The 21877-nt window shown below is 39.5% G+C and overlaps 1 protein-coding gene across 1 annotated transcript in view; it reads right to left on the bottom strand.

The window, feature by feature from the left end:
* The window catches only part of GNA12 (G protein subunit alpha 12), a 39490-nt gene that overhangs the window by 8738 nt on the left and 8875 nt on the right, over positions 1 to 21877 (bottom strand). The window contains exon 2 of the mRNA XM_030459568.1: positions 17752 to 17967. Within this exon, the coding sequence (XP_030315428.1) occupies positions 17752 to 17967 (216 nt within the window). The remainder of the gene's footprint in view (positions 1 to 17751; positions 17968 to 21877) is intronic.

The raw sequence follows: 21877 nt of genomic DNA, 5'->3' as shown, positions 1-21877 counted from the left end.
ACATTGCATTTTGTTCAAAATTTGTAACAGTGAAAAAAAAAAGCATATCCTAGACTAGTTGGAATATCTTTAGGAAAGTGAAATATTTAAGCCACCCACAATTTGTCAAAAACACTTCCCAAAATCCAGAACATTCAGAAGAAATTTCTCTTTCACAGATAGTTTCCCTTGCACGCTCAGGAGTTATTATCATGGATTTGCACATCTTGTACCAAGTCCTCCAGCAGCTATATTGAGAAGACCATAAGCAATGCTTACAAAGAAATTTATTTATTCTTGTGTGAAAATGTGCAAGAGGTTTTGTGGTTTTGGCTTTTTTTTTATTATTTTTTAAACAAGCTTGCTCCTATATCACACTCAAATCAAGTGCCACTTCACATTAATGGATATGAGAAGCCCTGCACATTACTTCTCAGATGTAATAAAGTTGTTTCCATATAGATGCAGACTGAGCTTTTGGAGTGCAGCAAACTTTGGCAGAAGCCCCTTCTCCTTCAAACATTTCCCTTCCACTTCTGCAGCTGATGATCTGTTCAGCAAGAAAGTATTCTTCATTGTTTGGGACACGTGTCTTGCAGTCATAGCCATGTTGTAAGAATGATAAAATGGAAAATTCTGCTGCCTTTTAACAACTTTGGCAGCAAAACACATTACATATATCACAGACTAGGGCTGTGTCAGTTATTTCCTAATATTTAACACTGGAAGTGTCTTTTCTTAGAGGAGAGAGGACACACATATTTGCAAAAGAACAACCATGTATTGCAAGAGATTCACAGTGGATCACTAGCAGAAAAAAAAGACTTTGGGAAGGGAAGTTTGCAAAGAACAATTGCTCTAAGAGCTTCCTTACAATCATGAATTTTCATAAGGTGAAAGTAATTTCCTGTCTTTTTTGGCACTCTGCTGGATCAGAAGAGATATCACAGACTGCATGAGTAAGAGAAAAGGTCTTCCTGTACAGCATTAGTCATATTTAGGAGACAGGACAGCCCCAAAAGAAAAGGTCATTGAAGCTACAAAAAAACCCACACAACCCTTTCTCTATCTATTGTGCATTGTCTTACACAATGCCTTTAGATGGGCAACAAGACTGCAAATGGGTCAGGGCTGATAGAACTTGTTCCTATTCTCTCCACAGATGCTTTCAGTGTCCTTGCCTTGTCCGTACAGCCTCCCACGCTGGGAGCAGGAAACAGCTGGATGCATGTAAACTGCTGGGACACACAAGCAGGTTTACCTGATTTACAGCTTCTGCCTCCCCTACTTCCTACCCCACACACTCAGTTTAACATTTCACACACTTATAAGAAGGTAAGAAAATAATATGATCAATGGAAAAAAACCAACAAACCACATTTGTTTGTGCAGCGCCATGGAAAAACTTCAAACTTCTCTGGTTTCTTCTGCAGCTTTTTGTAACATTGCAATTAAGCCAAGTAATTAATTCTGGGAAATTTTAAGCAGTAATTGCAAAACACCTGGACAGCTGGGTAGCCAAAACAGGTTGCTGGAGCAGATGGTAACACCATACACATGGTCTGACACATCTGAAGGTGTCTGATTAGTCTCTTCTCGAACATAATTCCAAGACATTCAATACTTAAGTAAAAATATCTGTTTCCAGTCAAAACAACAAATCCCTCTCCAGCTCCAGAGGGTTAAGAAAACCTCAAAACATAGAAGTACACAAACCTGAAGAAAAATAAAACCAAAACAACCAACCCAACCCCTCCCAAAAAAGCCCCAACTCTACACCCACACCACAGACTCAAAACCTCCTACTTTAAAGCTGATTTCCTGATCAAGTCTTGTGCTATGGCCCGTGGAAGCGTGGGCTCAGTTACAACTCCAAAGACTTTGAGTAACTGCTCCACATCTTACTCTGATTCACAGAAAACTTGCTTGCTCCTGGGAAACATGTGGAATATTGGAGTTCATCCAGGTGGCAGCACAGAACAACTCCAGGTGGCACCAACTGACTGGATGAATAACTTGTATTTTAGAGAGGAAAACATGGGAGTTCCAGGTGTTAGGACTGCTTTGTGTTAGTATGTGAAATCACAACAATTGTATCAACTGAACATTTATTTAGCTTTTAGTATTTTTCTTGCCATCCAGGGAAAGTAGGTAGCAGTATTCATTAGATCCAGAAGTGAAGCTTATTTAGCTTTATATCAATCTTCACTTGAATGCAACTTTGAATTCCATCAATAAACTGTAATTTATGCAACACTATTTCATGCTTATACACAAATATAGCTGTCTGTATATGTACATATATAAAAAAATAGTTTATCAATTGTTCACAAGGTTTTCCCTTCAATGCAAATCACTATCAAAATAAAAACTTATTAGGTTTTTTCTCATCTTTAATTCTTCTTTTCTCTTGAAGACACCGATCACAAACAAGCTGGTTTGGCTTTTTCAGCTGTTTTTCAGGGTTGGTCAGAAGTCATTCAACTACATTCAAAAGCTGGCTTAGCACTTCAAACATTTTCTTCTCCCAGATCTTAACCAGATATACCCAGTTCACTGGCAGAACTTCCTACAGAAATGGCAACAAATATTTGCAACGGATTCATCAGGTATTAAAAATCTTTTTAGTTTTTGCAGACTGATGACTTCAAGCCCACTATTTTAATGAAACCAGAAAAAAAAAGTTTTCTGGAACACTGCAGTCTATTTTGAACTATGCTTGCAAGCAGCAAAATAAGTGAAAGCCAGTTATTTATAAAATATTTAAATACCTACAGATAATCATATCATGGTGCATTAACTTAAACAAAACAAAACAAACCACTACACAAAAGGTCAGAGCCTGGTTTTTCAAGCTGTGGCAGCTCAAGACACTTCCTTAGGTGAACTATCTTCACAGAAGATTGTTGAACTTCTGTATTTTCAGATTTAAAATGGACTCAAATCACACATTTCCTCATTAGTACACTATTTCATTTTTTTTCTTAAGATCCAAAATTATTTAATTTGTCTCTATTTTTTAAAAAAATATTTTTAACTAATAGTGTATTTCTCACTTGAAAGTTCTAACAGCAAAGCTTGACATGATCTGTTCTGCTGCTGATACAAACCAGCTGAGGAGGGATAAAAAGAAAAGATGTCACAATGATGTCTTTCCATCCATGCACTCTGTGTTTTCTGGGACAACAGTAGGGGAGGGAAGAACGACCTCTGAATTATTGATTTTATATAATTCTGATACTCCTTTTGAGTACACCAGGGCATGCACAGACCATTGGTCTTCCTTAACTTCTTGCTCACCACAGAAGTTGGATGATTCAGTCTCTCACCACTAATCTTGTCTCTCTCTGCAACAGATATCCTCTGAGTAAAAGCTCTGCCAACTGGGACCAAGTGAAGGAATAAGAGATGCTGTTCCCATTGTCCAGCAGGATGAGTCACTGCACATCTGGGAATGGGGGGAACCAAGAAACACAAACAGGAGGCCTAAATGAGCCCACAAGTTCCACAGTGCAACACCACTACTGGACTATATATATTTATTTTTTTTTAAACTGCCTATCTGCAGTATTTTGATAAAGCCAGAGAATGATGATTTGCTTAAAAACTGACTGGTGGAGTAGGAGAAAGGGAGGAAAAGGTAAAATGTAAACATATACACTTGCTTCCTGAAATAGTGCTCTAATGTTGCTCTTCTGTAGTCTACATTATTTTCAAGACAGCATTCTCAGAGGGCAAATCCCACAAAATTAAAAAGAAATATTTATTCTGTTTTACTCTATATGTTTTGTACTATATGAATGTCATCTTAACTTTATGGTCAAATAAGTTACCTTGAAAATAACATCTGACTGTTCAGGCAAAGTTCATTGCACAGAAGAAATCTCCCTAAAGAAACATTACAACTAATCTGACATCAATTCCTTTGCCCTTGATAGCCTCATGGCAAAAAGAAAGCAGAAAATACTTGGACAGAGTCACTAACAGCACTCGTTTAATAAAAATAACTGCACAGCAGACTGCATGTAGATTGCTTTAAAATATCCACAGGAACTCAGTAATAAGAAGAAATGTTCTGCAAGGCTAGAATTTATCAGCTTGCCCCTGTAGCCCTCAGCCAGCTATTCAAAGTGGCAGTTGGTTAGATCATGAATGATAATCAAACATCCTATTGTCCAGTCCCCTAAAATACAGACTCAAACTCTTCCTGCTAAAAAGCAGTTTCTCTACATTCTGCTCTGAACTAGAACACTTGAAAGGGAACCCTCTGTTCCACATTGGTTTTTTTTTGTTTTTCCTTGTCCCAAGGCCTTTTTGACATAATATTAATTTAGCCCTTCCTGATCACTGTCCCTAGCTGCTAAATTTAGAGTGCACAGTTTAAGGTAGACCTGTCAGTCTCAGCTTCTTTCAGCTGATGAATTAAACCACACAGGAAGGAAACTTTATACTTCAAGGAAGCTTATAATACAGATCTAACAAGATTCCCACAAATACAGCAAAACACAGGGTCTGAACAGATACTGTAACTACCAGAGACTGCTACTGAACCTGCAGCAGTCACCTGAATAAAAGAGCAGCAGTGTTTGTAACCCTTCCTCCATTCAAGAGTTGTAAAACATCCACCAGCAGGACTGAGAAACAGAGGAAATCTGACCTAATGATCACAACAAGCAGGTTAGCAACTTGCCACCTTAATCCTTTGAAGCGAACACCCAGACACAACTCCAGGCTCCTCATCTAAGATTTGGACCAGGGAAACAGCAATCCTCCACCAGCCCTGGAAGATGGAGGGTTAAAATCCTCATGAGGTACAACTATAAACGAACACCATCCCTTCCCTTCCCTGAACCTGCAGGCTCTTTCAACAGATTACTTCTAAATCTCCACTTTTTTTCAGCCTCATTAGTAGCAGGGCATGGATTTACTACAGCAGAAAGCGTGCTCTCTTCTCTGGGACAGCTGATGAATTAAGTATTATTTTTCAAGGAGATAAGCAAGTCTGTGCTTGCTAAAAATTCCCTCACAAGGATGCTGAGGTAACATAAATTGCCCTGAAATGCTGATGAACGTTCTAGGCTGGGATTCTGTTCTACAGGTGTTCTACACCCTGTCTGGGCAGTGAAATTTATTGACTCAAAACAAACATTAAATTTTCATTCAATCAAGGCAGAGACTAACCCTTTCTCCTTATTTAAGCCATACAGAATTCTATCAAACCTCAAATGTTCTTTAACTTCCTCCTTAACACCAGACTGAGCTATTGGCTTCCATCCAGCAAGTCCACTGCTTATCCAAGTTGTTGCTATCTGTACCCTACAAATATATCAACTACAAAAAAAAGTACTCTTTGGTTCTGAGCTTCTTCCAAAACCTACCTAATCTTTAACATCTAATACATAGGCAGTAGAAAGTTTGAAATATTTTTAAAAATTCATTATTTGTCAGCTCAGTGTGAACAAGCAAGGCAAAGAGGGGTTTGTTCAAGCCAGGTTGCTTTCTGTAAATTCATTTTATGTGACACACTGGCCAACCCAGGATAAAAAAAAAAAAAAAAAAAAAAAAAAGGTGATATTTAATTTTCCTCAAGATGCCTGAGCTCCTACATCACTGATAAATATTGTGGCCAACTGAAGTTCTAGCTTTACAGCTAAGAGATATTGCTAACAGAAGCAGAGTTCTTGTGGTGAAGGGCAACTCCTACACTTGCTGGCTTTTCCCAGCAATTAAATACAGCAATGCTGTGAGAAAGTGTTGCAAGAAAAATGTTATTTTTTTCCAGAATTCTAGGTGTTTCCAGAATTCTAGGATGTCGATGAGCTAAATTGCTCTTGATACTATGTTAATAATTCTGTCCATGTGCCTCAAATATGCACACTAGCAACAGTGTGTCAAGAAACAAAGGCATTTTCTGCTAAGAATTAAAACATGCTCATCATCCTACACTATGCTTCAAGAAACATGCATGAAAACTCCTCTCATTTTGATTTAACTCCTACTGAGTTCATCACTGCTTTTTCTGTTTCACAGATTTGCTCTGACTGGAAGAAAACCAGGTGCAAACAGAAGAGAAAAGAGTACTGGCCATTAAAAAACCCACATAGATGCACAGTGAAATACAAAAGGGTTAAATTCTTGTGCTTTAAAAAAAAGAATTCTAGAGAAATTCATATCCACAAAGACTCACACATTAGCTACAGTGATTTAGCATTTCCTAGCCTTCACTGACTTCCAACTAGCAAGATCCAAGGAGCAGATGCCAGGGGATGGACACCCAATTCATGCAGAAAAATCATGGTTGTGTTTGAGCAGCTAAAAGAAGTCTGATGACTGCATCCAGCACCGTGCCCAGCTCACACACATACCCTGGCAGGAATGGATGGCAGACCTAGGCATAAGCATCCCAGGAAAGGATTCCTTCCTGTTTCCCTGCCAACTGTCTAAGCAAATACATTGTCTAAAAGTGCTGCCAGAACCCTTTCATCTCAGGCACCCCAGGTTCTTGGTGAGGTTGAACGAATGCACGCCAGCCCCACTTCTCATTCCCAGCACAGAGGGGTAAAACTCCCAAGGGAAAGCAACAGAAAGCAGCAATCTTGCCACAGTTAAAAACTTTGAGCAGTAAACGGAAGGATGAATACAAGGTTCTGCTCAATCACTACCAAATGATCCCATTTTATTCTCAGCAGGCAGCTGCCACACAAAACCAGAGTTCCCAACTAACACATCAGAATTCAGAAGCAACTGAAGGTTTTTATAGATCACCAGGAATGATGGCAGAATCATGTTACTATGTGACCCCAGTCCCATGCTTTGTTTTCAGCAGCTCAGTAAAGCAAACCTGAAAATTACAGAAGACATTCGGAGAACTAGAATAGATACTGACATAAAATATCAGTGTATGAATTAATCTGGTCAGCAGGAATGACCATCTGATCAAGACTGAATCACAAGTTTACCAATGAGTTTCTCCTTCAAATCCTATCAGATAAAAGGGCTGGGAAATAATATCTTAGACCTTGTGGGATGAAAAAGGAAGCTAACACCAACCATGAGAGAATATGGAGCTTGGACTTTTCCATGGCAGGTAGCCAGCTGGAAAGCTCAGCAACTTGAATACATATATACAACAGGAATAACCCTGAGTACCTCTCAGAACAATGCTTCCTACTCCACTTCTACACAACAGTATTTGTTGCAGTGTCCTGGTGCCCTTTCTGTGGAAACATCAGCTCAGACATGTTTTATTGCAATCCTGTCTATGTCTGTTGTTAAAACATGGCCAGGAGGATTGGGAAAAGTAATTTATCCCTTACATTTGTTTCAACATTTGTTTTAGAAAAATATTTTCTCATTTTGTCTTTATGCATAGCCCCAAGGTGTTTTTAGATCTGACAGACTTAAATGACTGTCTTTCAAAATTCAGAAAGCTGTTCAGTATCTGGAAATTAGGTTTTAGGTAGAAATTAGATTGAAGCAAAATGCAAGTTACATTTTAGTTGCACTCAGATGTGCTATTTAACACTTTAATTCCTATAAAAACAATTGCACAGGCAGTGGAGTGCAGAAAAAAAGCCCCACTTTGTTTGCACTACTCTGTAGTTTTTCACCATACCCATTACCTCTGTAATTTCTGTTTGCTCAGCTACAGCAAACACAAAGCTTCCAAACCTGAGGGATTCTTCCAGCCAGTTCCTGTGTCTGATTTTCAAAAATGGTTTGCCCTAGTAACAAAAAACATTTTTCAATAATAGCTTGGTATTTGTTAATTCAAAGAGCCTGACCAACTTTGAACTATGGAGTGCAGGTTCTGCCAGCTGTCACTACACTTGCTTTCCAGTGACTTCTTAAAGCAGTGGAATTCCACTATGTACACCAGCTTGTTCTCAGCTGAGAAGCTACTCAGCATCTCTCCTTCACCCACTTACACTTGAGATTGGAACTGACTTGTACAAAGCATGACCTTTACATGCACCTGTAAATCCCAGAGATCACTAGTGGGGGGAAAAAAATCCACAAGTCATGTTAATATCTTGTAACAAATGAAAAGCTTTATTTTTTACTTACCTTCATGTGCATCTGCTTTATATAAATTAAGCACGATAAGCATGTGGAAACAAATCTAAATATGAAATAAGCAATCTGAAACAAATGACTTAGCTTCCATCCTTCAGGCCTCATCTACACACGTAAATTAAAGAAGCCACAGTGGAAACCCAAGTGTATTTAACAAACATCAACATGCTGTTGAGCAGACTGGCCTATAAAAACCATTCCTAATTAAAGCTCCAGTCACATCCCACTGAACTGCAGAGGGAGAACAGTCCAGCCATGCAGACAGCCATCTGAACTCCTCCTATTTTAGAATGCATGTGCTGGACTGGGAGAAAGAAGTCAGGAAAAAGTATACATAAGTGGTTCTTATGCCTTCTGCCCCCATCTAACATCAGTATTGATTCAGTACTGCACTCTGACCAGACTCATTCTAGATGGATCTAAGTCTTAAATGTGCTGAATTCAGAGATGGAATTAGAGGGGAAACCGTTCAATTAATAAGCCACCTTTTTTTAAAATTTTCCTGACTTTTCCAAAGTAGAATGAAGTGAATATCAAGAAAAGCAAGCCAAATTAAGAGGCCTTAGGGGTGTGGTGGAGAGCAGACCTTCTAAGGACAAACACCCAACAGTTTATTCAGGAGTAAAGCCAAGTGAAGCACAAGTCTGCCACAGTCTGAGCTGCAGGAATCTGTGTTGTATACAGAGGAGACATTTGAAAGGTGTCAATAAATTACTTCTCAGAGCAACATGTTTTCCACTTTCTCAAACAGAAAATCTTGCATGATGTTTCCAAGTTTTCCTCCCCCAAATACTATGTCAATAATAGAGCAAAATAGGCTTAATCCACAGAGCTGCCTTAAGTAAAACTGCAAACTAATGAGAAGAGAGCATTCTGACTTCTGCCTTTGTAACAGAAAACCTCCCCAGCTAGTGCAGATTCAAAAAAAGGAGATGCAGAGTATTGAGCTAAACTTATTCTTCTCCTTTGAGAAGACACCAGCTCTGCTCTTTCTATTAAGTGTTCAATTATCACCTGATTGGTTTGTGGCTGCATGGAACCTCCAAGACATTTTCTGGCATGGGATTGTCTTCAGATTCATCCCTAAGTCATCTAATTTAGGAAAACCTCCACTGTTGCACATCTCTCATGCAAAAGAAATTCAAAAGTCACTTTGTTTCTTCATCTCTTCACCACCTCCTCCTCTGTGCTTACCACCCGTGGAACAGCTTTGATTTTGAACAGGGTGTAAATGCTGCAGATACTCTGATGACTTGGAACACAAACATCTACAAAACTAAACAGCACCCTGGAAGTACAGGCATCTTATTTCAGCATGAGGAAAGGAACCATTGCTTGGGTGCAGGATCAGTGAGATTAAGACATTGCCACTATTCCCTGGCAAGCACCAGGTTAAGGTGTCTCCTGATCACTTGCAATGCCAGCTGCTTGTTCCTCCCCAACACCAGAGCATGTCACTACCTTGGCTGTGCTTACAGTCAGTCACAGGGCTGGGCTCTGCCTCTGATGAGCTTCCCAATTTACAGCAGAGCTTCCAAAAAATCAGTTGTGCCAATATAAGCAAAAGCACAGTGCAAAGCAGAACTCCTTAAACCACCATTTCCTATTGCTCACTGTGATTACCCTGTCACAGAACTACAGCCCAAGCCAAGCTCCATCCTTGCACAAAATCTTGAGCAAAGCACTCAATGTTTTAAGGCAGAGCAGGCTTGTTAGGGAGACAGCAAAGAGAAGAGAAGTATCTTTAAGAAAGTTACAGTATTTTCAGAAATCATTGCAAAAGGATCCAGGTTTGGAGAGCTAGCAAGAGTACAACACCTCAACAAGTTATCACTACCTAACTGCCCTGCCTGCATTTTCCTTTTCAGCTTTCTGCCAATTCCTGTCTTTCAAAGAACACAGACTCATTAAACATAATTCACTGTCAGTGTGACAAGAACAACATCAAATATCTGCTCTCTAAAGTATAAAGATCCAGAAGATATGCCAGGAAGACTTCCTCAGACCTAGTTTTTAATGTTTTGCTTATTTTGTTCATTTGTGTTTGTTACTTACTCTTGATCCTACACAGCTTACTGTAAACTAGGATATTCAGGAAAGCCTGTAAGCATTCATTACCCATTATCCTATTAAATACAGTGACCCCATTGAAAAATCCAAGCCTTAACCTCTTACAGCTTTTCCTCAGGGGAACATTTTAGAGAATTTTGAAAGACACTAAGATCACCCTTGCTTGCTCTCCCAATTAAAGGTGGAGAGAACAAGGTCTGGTTCCATTGTGAAAGAAAACTGCATTATGAAGTGCAAAAGGATGATTTGTAAAACTGGAACTTTCTTCAGTGCATTGTCAGCACTGCTCTTCTGAGCACAGACAGGTTAAAAAAACAAAAAACCAAAACCCAAACAAAACTGTTCACATCTTCTTTTGCAGTGCTTTTTTTTGTTGTTGTTGTCTAAGTTCCTGAAACCAGCCATAGGATCAGGAAACTGCTAATACAGCACATAGCAAGTTGCAGAAGCCCTCTATTTTCTTTTACATAGCTAAGACAGGCCTTGCTGAATCTTCAATTAGTGCACATTGCTTTACTTCACCAAAAACCTTGAAAACATATGAGAGAACACAAATATCAGTCTCCACTTCAGTTAGATTTTTGAGACTGAATGGTAGAAAGCAGCCCTCTCACTAGAAAGTGTTCTCTGATTGTTTTTAGACTTCAGTGTAAACAAATACAAACATATATGCACCTGCCTAATACAGCTATTTTGCTGCAACAAGAATAAAAGTTGTCCTCATGTGCTGCCATGGGTTTAACCTATACATACACTCATTACTTCATATATATGATCTCTCCTGCTTCCCCTTCATTTCTGTAGGAACTGTTCATTAGGCTCCCTTGGTTGTGTACAGAGAGTACCTTTAAATGTACTTGCTCAGACTTCTGGAAGACCTTCTCATTACTGGGAATCTGTACCAATTTTGAGGTCTCCTGAATTAGTGAGATCCACTAGAAGCTTTCTGAATATGGAAATTAAACAGCACAATCAAAAGCTAAAGGCTGGGCACTGGGTTAGATTTGTTTCTGCCCAGAACTTCCCTGGAAGGGATAGGAAGGGATAAAGAGATTACTCCAGTGGTTTTGAGCTGCAGTCGGGTACTGGCTCAGGCAGCCTGAACTGAAAGTTTCCTTCCTTGTTTCTCACAGCATGTGCCAGCATTTCTTGATGGGAATGCAGAGATTAATTACAGCTGTACTTGCTCTGAACAAATCCTTATATTCAATACTGTCCTGCAAGTAGCACTAATTAGGGCTTGGAACAACAATTCTGCAAAGACAGACATACTGAGTATTTTTTCTAATTATTTGATGCATAATAGAATTAAAGCTTCTTTCCAGAAACAGCGTGGTATTTATTCTCCAGAGCTGGAAGCCAAAAGGACTTTTCCAGTCTAAGAACATTAGAGTTTGTGTTTCAGTACAATTGCTGGAGGTAAGACATCAAATTATAACTACCACAATATGGATGCAGAGAGAGACAAGGATGAGCACAGTACTGATTATGTGAATTTTTGGGATACCCAGAGAGTGCTCTAATGGGCTTGAGCACTAAGAGGCAATGACAAAAAAATGTTTGTTCTTAATAAAATTATATGAGGAAAAAGAAACCTTTTAACCACAAAAATAGCAACCATTAGGCAAGATGCAAATTTTCACCTTGAATTTTCAAGATGGGAGCTGTATCTATGAAGTTGCCTCTCTCATTCACATTAACCACACCAAAAATACAGTCAAGATTTCTTGGCATCCAAAGACTAAAAGCAAAAATATCTACAGGCAGCCTTACACAGTACCATAAAAATGGAAGACTTTTTAATCTACCTCCAAGAACCTAAAATTAAAAAAGTAGGACCACACAAAGTCTGCAATACCAAAAGGCTGAACTTCAGACAGCAAGGCATTAATGTAGTATATTTACACACTTTACATTTTACAGACTTAAGAGCTGATTTTTCATAAAGTTTTTGAACTTCAAATGAAAAAAAAAAAATTATCAGATTATTAGAACAGCCAGGAGCACAACACTTTTTGTTCAGCATCTCAGTTCCCATATGATAGGCACCTCTATTTCTTGCTATCCATTTATTTATTATGTATGATTTGCTCCTTACTTTCCAATTCCTCATTTCAATTCCATGCAGGCTGCATTTCATCCAGCTCTTGCATTTTGTTATAACCTAATGCAAGAAGCAATTCATGGCAGGAATTACTTTATTTTTCCAGAGTATTAATACAGAGGGCTGTAACCCTTGATTGAGACTTCAGGTAGGTACTGTAACAGATTGCTGCCTCTAACACCTTGATATTTGCACTTCTGACCTTTCTGGTTCTTGTTATTTGCCTTCAATAGCAGGAAGTATTTAAGACCAGCTAGTAATGATTTTGTCCATCACACAGCTTTCTGCTCAAGTGAATGGTGGCTCTCATTGAGAAAAGATACTGCACAAGTGGATTTTGCCAGAATTCAAAATAATTTGCAATGTTAAAAGGATTAATCACCTTTCTCTAAATGGTTTTGAATCCAGCCTACTTTAAATTCTTTTCACTCTTGTTCAGTGGCACTTAACAGATTGTGAATTTTCCCTTGCTGTAGGTGACAATGTGTTGTGAAGGAATCCTCACCTCTGTCTCCTGCTCCAGCTGAGCCCTGAATTTGAATCTCTGTGACTGTCAAGACACACTGGAGCTGGAACAGCTGAACACCAATGCTGCTCCAGGAGGTCTTCTGGTGGCAGCAAGCCCATGAACCTATCTCATGTAAGTATTTATTTTTAGAATACTGCAAATAACACAGGAGCTGAGCATTTAACTTCTGCAGATGCAGACTGACAAAATACATAGCATTGGCCAATATACACAGAATTTTGTGCAAAGGTTTCCAGCTGCATTTGGCTTGATACAACCTCTCAATTTTTAATAAAACCTAAACTGTAACTCACTAACTCTCACCTCCTTTAATGAAATGCCACTTCTGTTGGACATTTGAGACTTCGATTCAAATGTTTTTTTTCTTTTAGAGACACATATTTAGAGGCCAGGGACTTGAACTGCTATTTTTTCCTATTTAAGCCATTTAAGCACCAGTTTGTCCACTCTGTAGTGGGAAGTACTAGTGCTTCACCTCCATCCTGCCCCAAAAAAACAGCTGGCTGTCTATGAAGCTTTGAAGCCATCAGTTCCTTGCATAAAGAGAAAGCAGACACAAAGCCAGACTAACACAAGGAGCAGGCTGTTCATTACACAACCCTTCCAGCACACTATCTGTTCTGGCAGGCATAATTTAACCACTTTGATTTATTTCAAATGACTGCTTAGAGGAAAAAAACCAACCCCACTCAGTTAATTCATAAGGGAGTGACTCATGTCCTACTACAAACATCCCCCAAACCCCCACACCTCCAAACAGCCAGAGAATGGTGAACTGATAGAAAAGTCACAGTCTTTAGAACATTTTCCGTAGTCTTCCCACATCCAAGGCTTCAGAGGCTCTTAGTATTTTAAGTATTACTGGATGTGTTCCATACAATTCCCTGTGCAGAGATCTAAAAATAGCTATGGACACAGTAGTAAGTTTTTGTCTACATTTGCAAGCCCCTTACTTTCCTCTCAGGAACCACTGCTTCCCATTAATGCTGATGTTTTGTTTTGAAAGCAGCTATTAAAACATTAGAACTTCTTTTAACAGTGCAGTGAATAGCAATAATAATACATAATTAAATTGAAATTGATATTTTAGTGATGGTTCATGAATGTATGCTGGATATCGAGAATAACTGCACTAAACCCTGACCCTTTTGCAGCCTCCCTGGATGGCCATATTCTTTTCTGTGTGTGGAAGGGCAGAAGCTATTCTGGCTGCATGTGAATAATGTCTCTGGACCACAACAGAATTATTTCCTTGCCTGACAAGCCCTGGGTGTCCCATCTTTACCCACAATGCCATGAAGCACACCAAACTGCAAAAAGTCAAAGTAGCTGACCTCAAATTCGGATTTGGTTTATTCTGGACACATTAAAACAAAAGTGAATGGCTTCTCATGTTCTCCCACTTGGTAGGAAGAAAAAGGAAAACCCCAAACCAACAAACCACCTGACCAGTGCAATTCCTACCTTGACCTCAGTCTCCATGGTTTATGGCAAAATGAAACAATATTTATGGGTGAAAAAAAGCCTCAGACACATGCACTTGAGCTTCCAAATATCCTGGTTATTAGGCAAAGTGAAGAATCTTCCACCCTCTCAACCAAACCATAGCTGAAGTCCCAAGGCCCTTTCTCTGAGGAAACCACTCAAAATAGAATTTGTCTCCACCTGCTGGCAGTGAAGAAACAATATCCAGTTGCCCAAACTACCACGGGCAACCTCCAAAGAACACATATAACATACAGACAGAAAATGAGGTAGGATAATGAGGGCAAGGGAGAAGAGAGAAGAACCGCATCCTGATTACAAAGGAATTCCTATTCTAGTAGTTAAAAAAGGAGGACAGAGACGTGACAATGTAACCAAACATACAATGAAGCTTTTGTCCCCAAAGTACTTGGCTTGCATACAAGGAACTGAGGAACTTGGGTCGGTGGGGAGGGGGAAGAGGCCGATGTTTGTGAAAAGAAAGGGAAATTGCTTGGTCTGCTTTAAGAAAGACGGTGAAGGGAAAAAAAAAAAAAAAAAAAGCACCCTGCTATTGTAGAATCCACCCACTCACTTATGAAATGCTCAAAGAACCAGACAGGGATTTAAAGCCAGCACTTGTAGGCACTGAATATGAAGCAGAAAACACTCAAATGCCCAGAGGCTTCTTCTGTGGTCTCAGAGAAGCAGTTTCCAGATTGTATGAGGTTATGGTCAGAGCCATTTTCTTTCAACAAGTTTTCTAGTGCTGAGTCAGGCATTCAGCTCAGCACTGCAGACCAGAGCAGACACCTGCACGCTGCCATTTGCAGCTCTGCTTAACCAACCAGCATGTTTTAATTTTTGTTTTGAAACAAAGTCACACAACTTCCTGGAGAAATAGAGTTCAAAAGCAGACTACTATAATCCTATGGTTTATAAACCAAATTAACAACAATTATAAAAAAGCCAAAGAGCTGCTGTTCTGCAAAGACTGGGGTAAAGAAAGTGCAAGTGCTGGGCAAGGAAATAATTTTAAACATCAACCAGAAACATCCAGAAAGACCATTGTAACATAAAGCTTCCAATTTTGGTGATGATTAAAAAAAACTATTGTAAGGATAATAAAGTCTGATTAAACCAAGCATAATCCATTTAACAGCTTTCATATATGAAGTAAGAAAGGGAATGCTTATGCAGATTTCTTCAGCCTTAAACTGAAATCAGTTCAGAAAAGATTTATTTTCTCCAAGTCTGCTATATCTGGCTCCTATTTATTTGCAGGAGCAAGGGTTTAAACTAAATAAAGGTATGGGTTTATATACATCAAAAGTAAGTATAAATAAGGCATCTGCTTAACCCATCTGCTTTCTTGAAGAAGTTACACAGTTTCAAATTTATTTTTATTTTAAAGAAATTGTACTGCTGCTAATCCCTACAGTGTCAGGGAATCAGAATTCTGATGAACCTAGAAGTGAGGCAATGAAACTTGTTCATGGCATTAAGCTCTGAAGAATTTGCTTAGTGATAAATGCAGAAGTAGCATCTGTATCCTAAAGAACAATCTATTACTTTGTGAGTTTTTAAATTGAGGTACTTTATAACCTCCCAACCATGCAGCCTCTGCAGTAAAATAATAGCACCCAGGATTTTCAAGTTTTTAGGGCCACAGAAGGGCTGTGTTCCACAGGATTTCTCTACTGCATGGCCAAATTCACAGCTCTGGAGCCTGCAGCACTTCCAGCTGCCCCACTAACACCAAGCAGGTTACACAAATGCCATCCAAAAAGATCCCTGACAGAACTATATCATGATGCTGAAGATGACAGCATATTAAATGACCAGTTGCATGCCTGTATGTTTGGGTTTTTTTGGTATTTCCTGTTTAATTTTGTTCTTGAAGCCAGAGAATGCAGAGGTAGGCCTACTAGGCTTGGAATGTTATTTATTCAAGAAACTGGACTTATTTCTTTCCAGTTTGATGCAATTTTATTGCTAACCAGCACAGGAATGAACCTTCCACATGATTCCAATCTGAATATTCCCCTAACAACAAAATGGATGCTTGATCATAGCATTTCCCAGGAAAAAAAAAAAAAAGCTTAATGAACTGCTGATGCAATTATTCCTTATTATACTGGATTCTCTTAGTAGTGGTCTCATGTTAAATTCAAGTTCCCTGTAGCATGAACCATCTTTTTATTCTATGCTTCAACAGTGCTTAGAACAGCAAAGTCTCAAGTCTGTGTCTACAGATGCTGGGAATTACAGAACAATTATTTTATCTTCTCCCCCTCCTGTATATCCTCCCTCCCAATGCTGTAGCATTGAAGTTGTTACATTTTTAGGCAAAAGAAATGTGGTTTATACAGTCATTCTGAGAAAATTTTACCCAATAATTTAATTTCTTTAGCCATTTAACAGTCTTAAGATATTTCAGAGGCAGATTTCAAGAATATGCAACAAGACTCAAATAGGCAACTTATTAGTGGAGACAGCTGAGTCCCAAAGGGCTGCAACTTGAGTTTAATTACAGTGCAAGACACTAGAGAACCCATGCAGAGGAACAGCATGAGGAAACAAACTGAGAATTTCACTGCTGAAAGGGAGACTACAAAGCTGTTTCTAACCTCTACTTAACTCAGCTAATTAAACACTGATACCACTGAAAAATTGAATCAAGTCTGGGAACTCAACACCCAAACCCAAGAAGTCTACCTGAAGATTAAAGCATTATTAATATGCTAAAGTCATAAAGATACATTTATTAGAACCCTTATGCTATAATCCCATTAAGTCTTCCATTAACTAGTAAGCTGCATGAATCAATACCTTGTTTGACAGAACAGAGAATTACGGGAGAAAAAAGCATATCTGTCTTGTACATAGGAAGAAAAGGAGAGGATTGTGAATATCTGTCAAACATATTCCACACCAGAAGTGTTGCTGTTTTGACACAAGAGCACAAAAACGCATTAATAAGAAAGCAAGGAGGATAGAATATTTCTAAGCTCACTGTCATATTTCAATTGCTTAGCCAAGTTTCACTTGCAGACATCAGGATGAAAAGAAACAGTCAAACAGCAGCAGCCAGCATGGGTGTTGCATTCACTTCAAAGATCTGCATGCAGGAATAGTCTGCCAGTATCAATATAGTGCAAGCTGGCAGGACTGGAAAGTTACAAATTAAGTGTGCCTTCATCAGTGACCTACTATGAACAGACCTACTGAGCTGCTAAAATATTTTTAGTTCAACCAATTCCTGCCTTTTTTGGTTTCTCTTGCTCTTCCAGTTTATCCAGTCATGTGCACTTTTCCACTCCCTCTCACTGCCATGTAGTTTTTCAAGTTTGGCTCCAATTACCACTTGTTTCTGTTGCTGAAGTGCTTAGATTTATGCTCCTACTACAAACAGCTCGGACGATGGCTACATCTTGCACGTAGCAAGCAATCTTTCAACTGAAGAGTGATTTGTAAAGCACTTTTTCCAGCTTCTTTTTCCTCCCCCCATTCCCAGGGATGTACTCACCAGCTGGTACTCGCTCCGGCGGCTGAAGGCTTCCTTGATTCCAGAATCCCTCCAGAGAGCCCCCAGTGCAGGCACATAGAGCTGGAAGGTGGCAGGCTCGATGGGCATCCCGGCCTTGTTCTCAAAAGCCATCAAAAACATTCCATGCTTCTCATTCTCTGTGTACTGCCAAGGGATTCCCAGTTTGTCCCGTGCATCAACCAGAACCCTGCAGCCCTAAAGAATGATTCAGATAAGAAAGTCAGTGATAAAAAGATTAGAGTGTAAAGGAAAAGGACTCAAGAGGTACTTGAAGCTTTCTTTTTGTTGGGTTTTTTTTGACAATCTTCTGGTGAGATTGAACACAGGAGAGAATCATGAACATTGCTTATTGCAACATCTCCAACAGAAATAAGAAAGAGCTTGCCTGTGTAACCACTATTTCTCCAGGTAGAAAAAAATACTAACAGCAACAACTAGCTGCCACAAGCAATTCTACCAACACATAATAAAAGTACACATCAGATGTGTAAGAAAAGTGTCTGGGAAGTAAAGCATGATCCTCATAGCTGTAGTCTTAAAACACCATGCTTGAACCTGTATCCTTCCATCTGTTTCTTTGCATTTGGGCTTTAGATACCAAAAAGCACATGCTAGCTCTCTCAAGCATTAAGAGATCAAAAGAACATTTAAAAAATATTGTTGAAAGCACATACTCTATATTCTGGTGAAGGAAAGTACACTGAGCATCGGAAATTGAGGAGACTTTGTAACTTCCAGTGCTTGTATGTAACCACCAGCTAATAAAACATTTAGGTTAAAAAAAATAGAATACCAAACTAGCAAGATTCAAAAGCAAGTTGCACAATTTTGATAATGATCCACTTAGATGCTATACAACTTGGTACAGCACAAGAAAACAGCTATCCAACTTATAAATCTCTGAAAAATTGATGTAAAGGAGCATCTTCCCCTGAGACACTTTGATCCAAATGGTTACCTCCAGTAGCAAAGCCCAGCAGCAAGGGGACTGCAGATGTTGCATAGATTTCAAGCTACTGGATTCAGTAAAGCAGGTGCAGCTTCCCATAAGAAGCAATTTGGGTTTTGAACTTGCCATGCATTCACTAGGAAGTCAGGACAGGTAAGTTTTTATACTCCTAAATCTGGAAAGAAATCTGGAAGGAAATTGATCTTGTTCTCCAATTAATTCTGGATTACTGAGACTATTTCACATTTTGCAGATTTCATGCAAACTTGATTTCAGATTCCCAGCAACAAGACAAGCACTTGAGTTTAAGTATCTTTGAAACTTCAGTCTTGAATCTACCTACACCCATACTAAATAGCTTCAGATGCTCAATAGTTACTTCTCAGTAGTAAGCACCATTCTAATAAGGGACAGATCTGTTAATGGTGGCTTAGCATCTTAAGTACTGTCTAACTCCCAAGTAAAAGCTGAGTTTCTGCTAACAGTTTGGGTTTGCAGTTCACAAAAATAAAGAAAAAAAAAAGTTTCCACAGCTATTCACAACCTCCAGACTATCAGACTAATTTTTTGGGGGAGAGGCATATTTTAAGCTATCAAGACTGCACACGTAGGTTTTCTTAGCACTTGAACCTTTCAAACTTCCTGTCTTTTAACAGCACCACATTACAAGAACAGTAACTTTCCCAATGGAAATTAAGATTGGAGAGGGAAGTGAGAAGTAACTTAGTGTGAGTGTCACAGAACAGGAACTCAGAAGTGAAGCATTGTGGTTGTCACTAAGCAAGTGTTCCTGAAGTGCAGTTTCCCCAAAACGTAAATATTTATGATTCTCCAATGATCCTTACTTTCTTTTTATAAAGTAGTGAATAAATCTCCCCAGTACCATGTAAAAACTAAAACTGAGTACATTTACAAACTGCTGCTTTAAATTCCAGGCATAATTATTTAGTAACTGTCATACAGACCAAGAGCTGGCTCTCATTCCTTGCTACAGAGCTTACCCCTTTATTAACAGAAGCCTTTACATCTACTTTATTTGAATGGTGTTAACAAATGGAAACCATGTGGAAAAACCCCACTTCCAAGGTTCTCCCTCTGAAGTGCAGATGCCTGCAGTACATCTCACAACCAGACACTTGCCAGCCCACCAGTGGCACAGAGCATCACCCCAGCTCCAATTCACAGCGTCAGAACTTTGGGATCCATTTTTCCCTCCCCAGCAGTAAGGCAGCCTGGCGGGACACTGCTGGCTTTAGGCATTTGATGCCAGGTTTGTTTCTGCTCAGTGAGAAGCGTTTATGAGGAGAAGCAGCTGAAGGGTGTCCCAGTGCCACCAGCAGCTCCCCAGCCCCGGGGCCCTGCGAGCTCCCAGCCCACACAGCTCTGACCTTTCACCTGCTTCTGCTCCATCTCCCCGCCTGGCCCAGCAGCTCCGGCTTTTCCATCCTGCAGCCTTCGGGCTGATTTAAACCTTCCCCGTCTCGCAGCTCCCGCGGTCCCTTCAGAGGGTCTCAAAGGAAGGAGGGCAGATGGCACAGAGCCACGGGGAGCAGTGGGATCCCGGGCTGGGGGCATTTTCCCCACACTGTAACTGTGCCTTCTCCTGCCGGAGACACAGGATGATCTCAAGAGACTGGTGTTGTTAGGGAAAGTTCGTTTGCTTGGAGAAAACCACAGCACAAGAGTTTCAAACAAGGGTGTAGAGACTGCTCCAGTCCCAGAATAGTCACTTATCTGCTGGCTGCTGCTCCTTGGCAATGCAGGTTTCAAACTCCCTGGGGTAAGAGATGGAACTAAACTTAGATCTCAGAGAGTGCAGTCACTACCATAAGGTCACCCATGAGGAGTGAGCAGCATCAGCACCTTCTGAAGGACTGAGAGACCAAAATTCTTACCACCAAATCACATACAGAACCCCACCTGGGACAAAGAAGCAGCTTCAGATGGTGCCACCTCAGCACTAAGGCTGACTAAAGAGATGTGGGCAACATGGAGAAAGTCCACTTTAAACACTGAATCAAGACTATAAAAAAATAGCAAAGAGGTTAGCAGGAATGCTGTCCCATGGCTACTCACAGGAACAACACGACCCCAAACCAGAATTTGTAGAACACACCAACTTTGAGAAATAAACCTAAAATACACCAGGAGTAAAAGCTTCACATGAGGAGCAAAATAGGCAGCATGTCTTCTCTTCAGCTTTAGTAGTTAAAAGTATTTGTGACTCAGCAAGATGCCCAGTAAAGTGAGTCTAAATTTGGATGTTTCTTCATCTCTGCAAAACAGTTCTGTAAATGCTACAAGCAGATGTCAACAATGAGGAGAAACAGAGAAATTATCAAATTCAGATCCTCTTATTGCTATTCTCACAATTCAGGGTTACTGATAACACTACTTTTTGCAGCCACAACAAGCTTTTGGTAATCCTTGTCTCATTAATCTGCAGTACCAGTTATTAAAGGTTTCCTTTTTCTAGAAACACATTCAAAAAACTTTCCATAGGTCCTTCCTCCAAACATCATGGGAAATAACCAGAGTCACTTTTATCTGTAGGTAAAACTACTTAAGTTTGTATACACTGCTGGATGCAGAGGCCTAAATTTCATTTAAAAGATTAAATATAATTAGAATTCCTAGAATTTCCATTTATTATAGAACAAACAGAATGCTTCAATATATTAAATCTTAAAGAATATTTATCAAAACTGAGTTTGGACTCAAGACACCACTGGTACAAATTAAAAAAGCCAGAAAGCACCAAAAAAATCTTATTACATGCAAAACTGTCCCTCCTGAGCTCTAATAACAAAGGTAACACCAGTTTATCTTCATTGCTGTGCTCATTTCACAGCAAACCTTCCCAACACTGCTATCACTTTTTCTAATACTATAGAAAAACCTCAGTTCACTCTTTCATTGATTGAATCCTGTCAATTACCACCCTGTTTTCAAAATTGGAATATGGGAAAAAAAAGTGGCAACAATTTTTGGTATAAAATAAACTTCTGAACAGTTCAACTACTCTAAAGCTCTTGTGCTGCAATCAAAGCAGGACCAAGAGTAAGCACAGGTGAAAAGAACTATAAGTGCACAAAAGAAGGATAGTTCTTGCCATTAGAAAATGACCAAACATCAGCATACTGGAAGCACCAGTTA

The sequence above is a fragment of the Calypte anna genome, chromosome 14, assembly GCF_003957555.1.
Source record: "Calypte anna isolate BGI_N300 chromosome 14, bCalAnn1_v1.p, whole genome shotgun sequence".
Classification (NCBI taxonomy): domain Eukaryota; kingdom Metazoa; phylum Chordata; class Aves; order Apodiformes; family Trochilidae; genus Calypte; species Calypte anna.
This window is presented reverse-complemented; position numbering and strand designations above follow the sequence as displayed.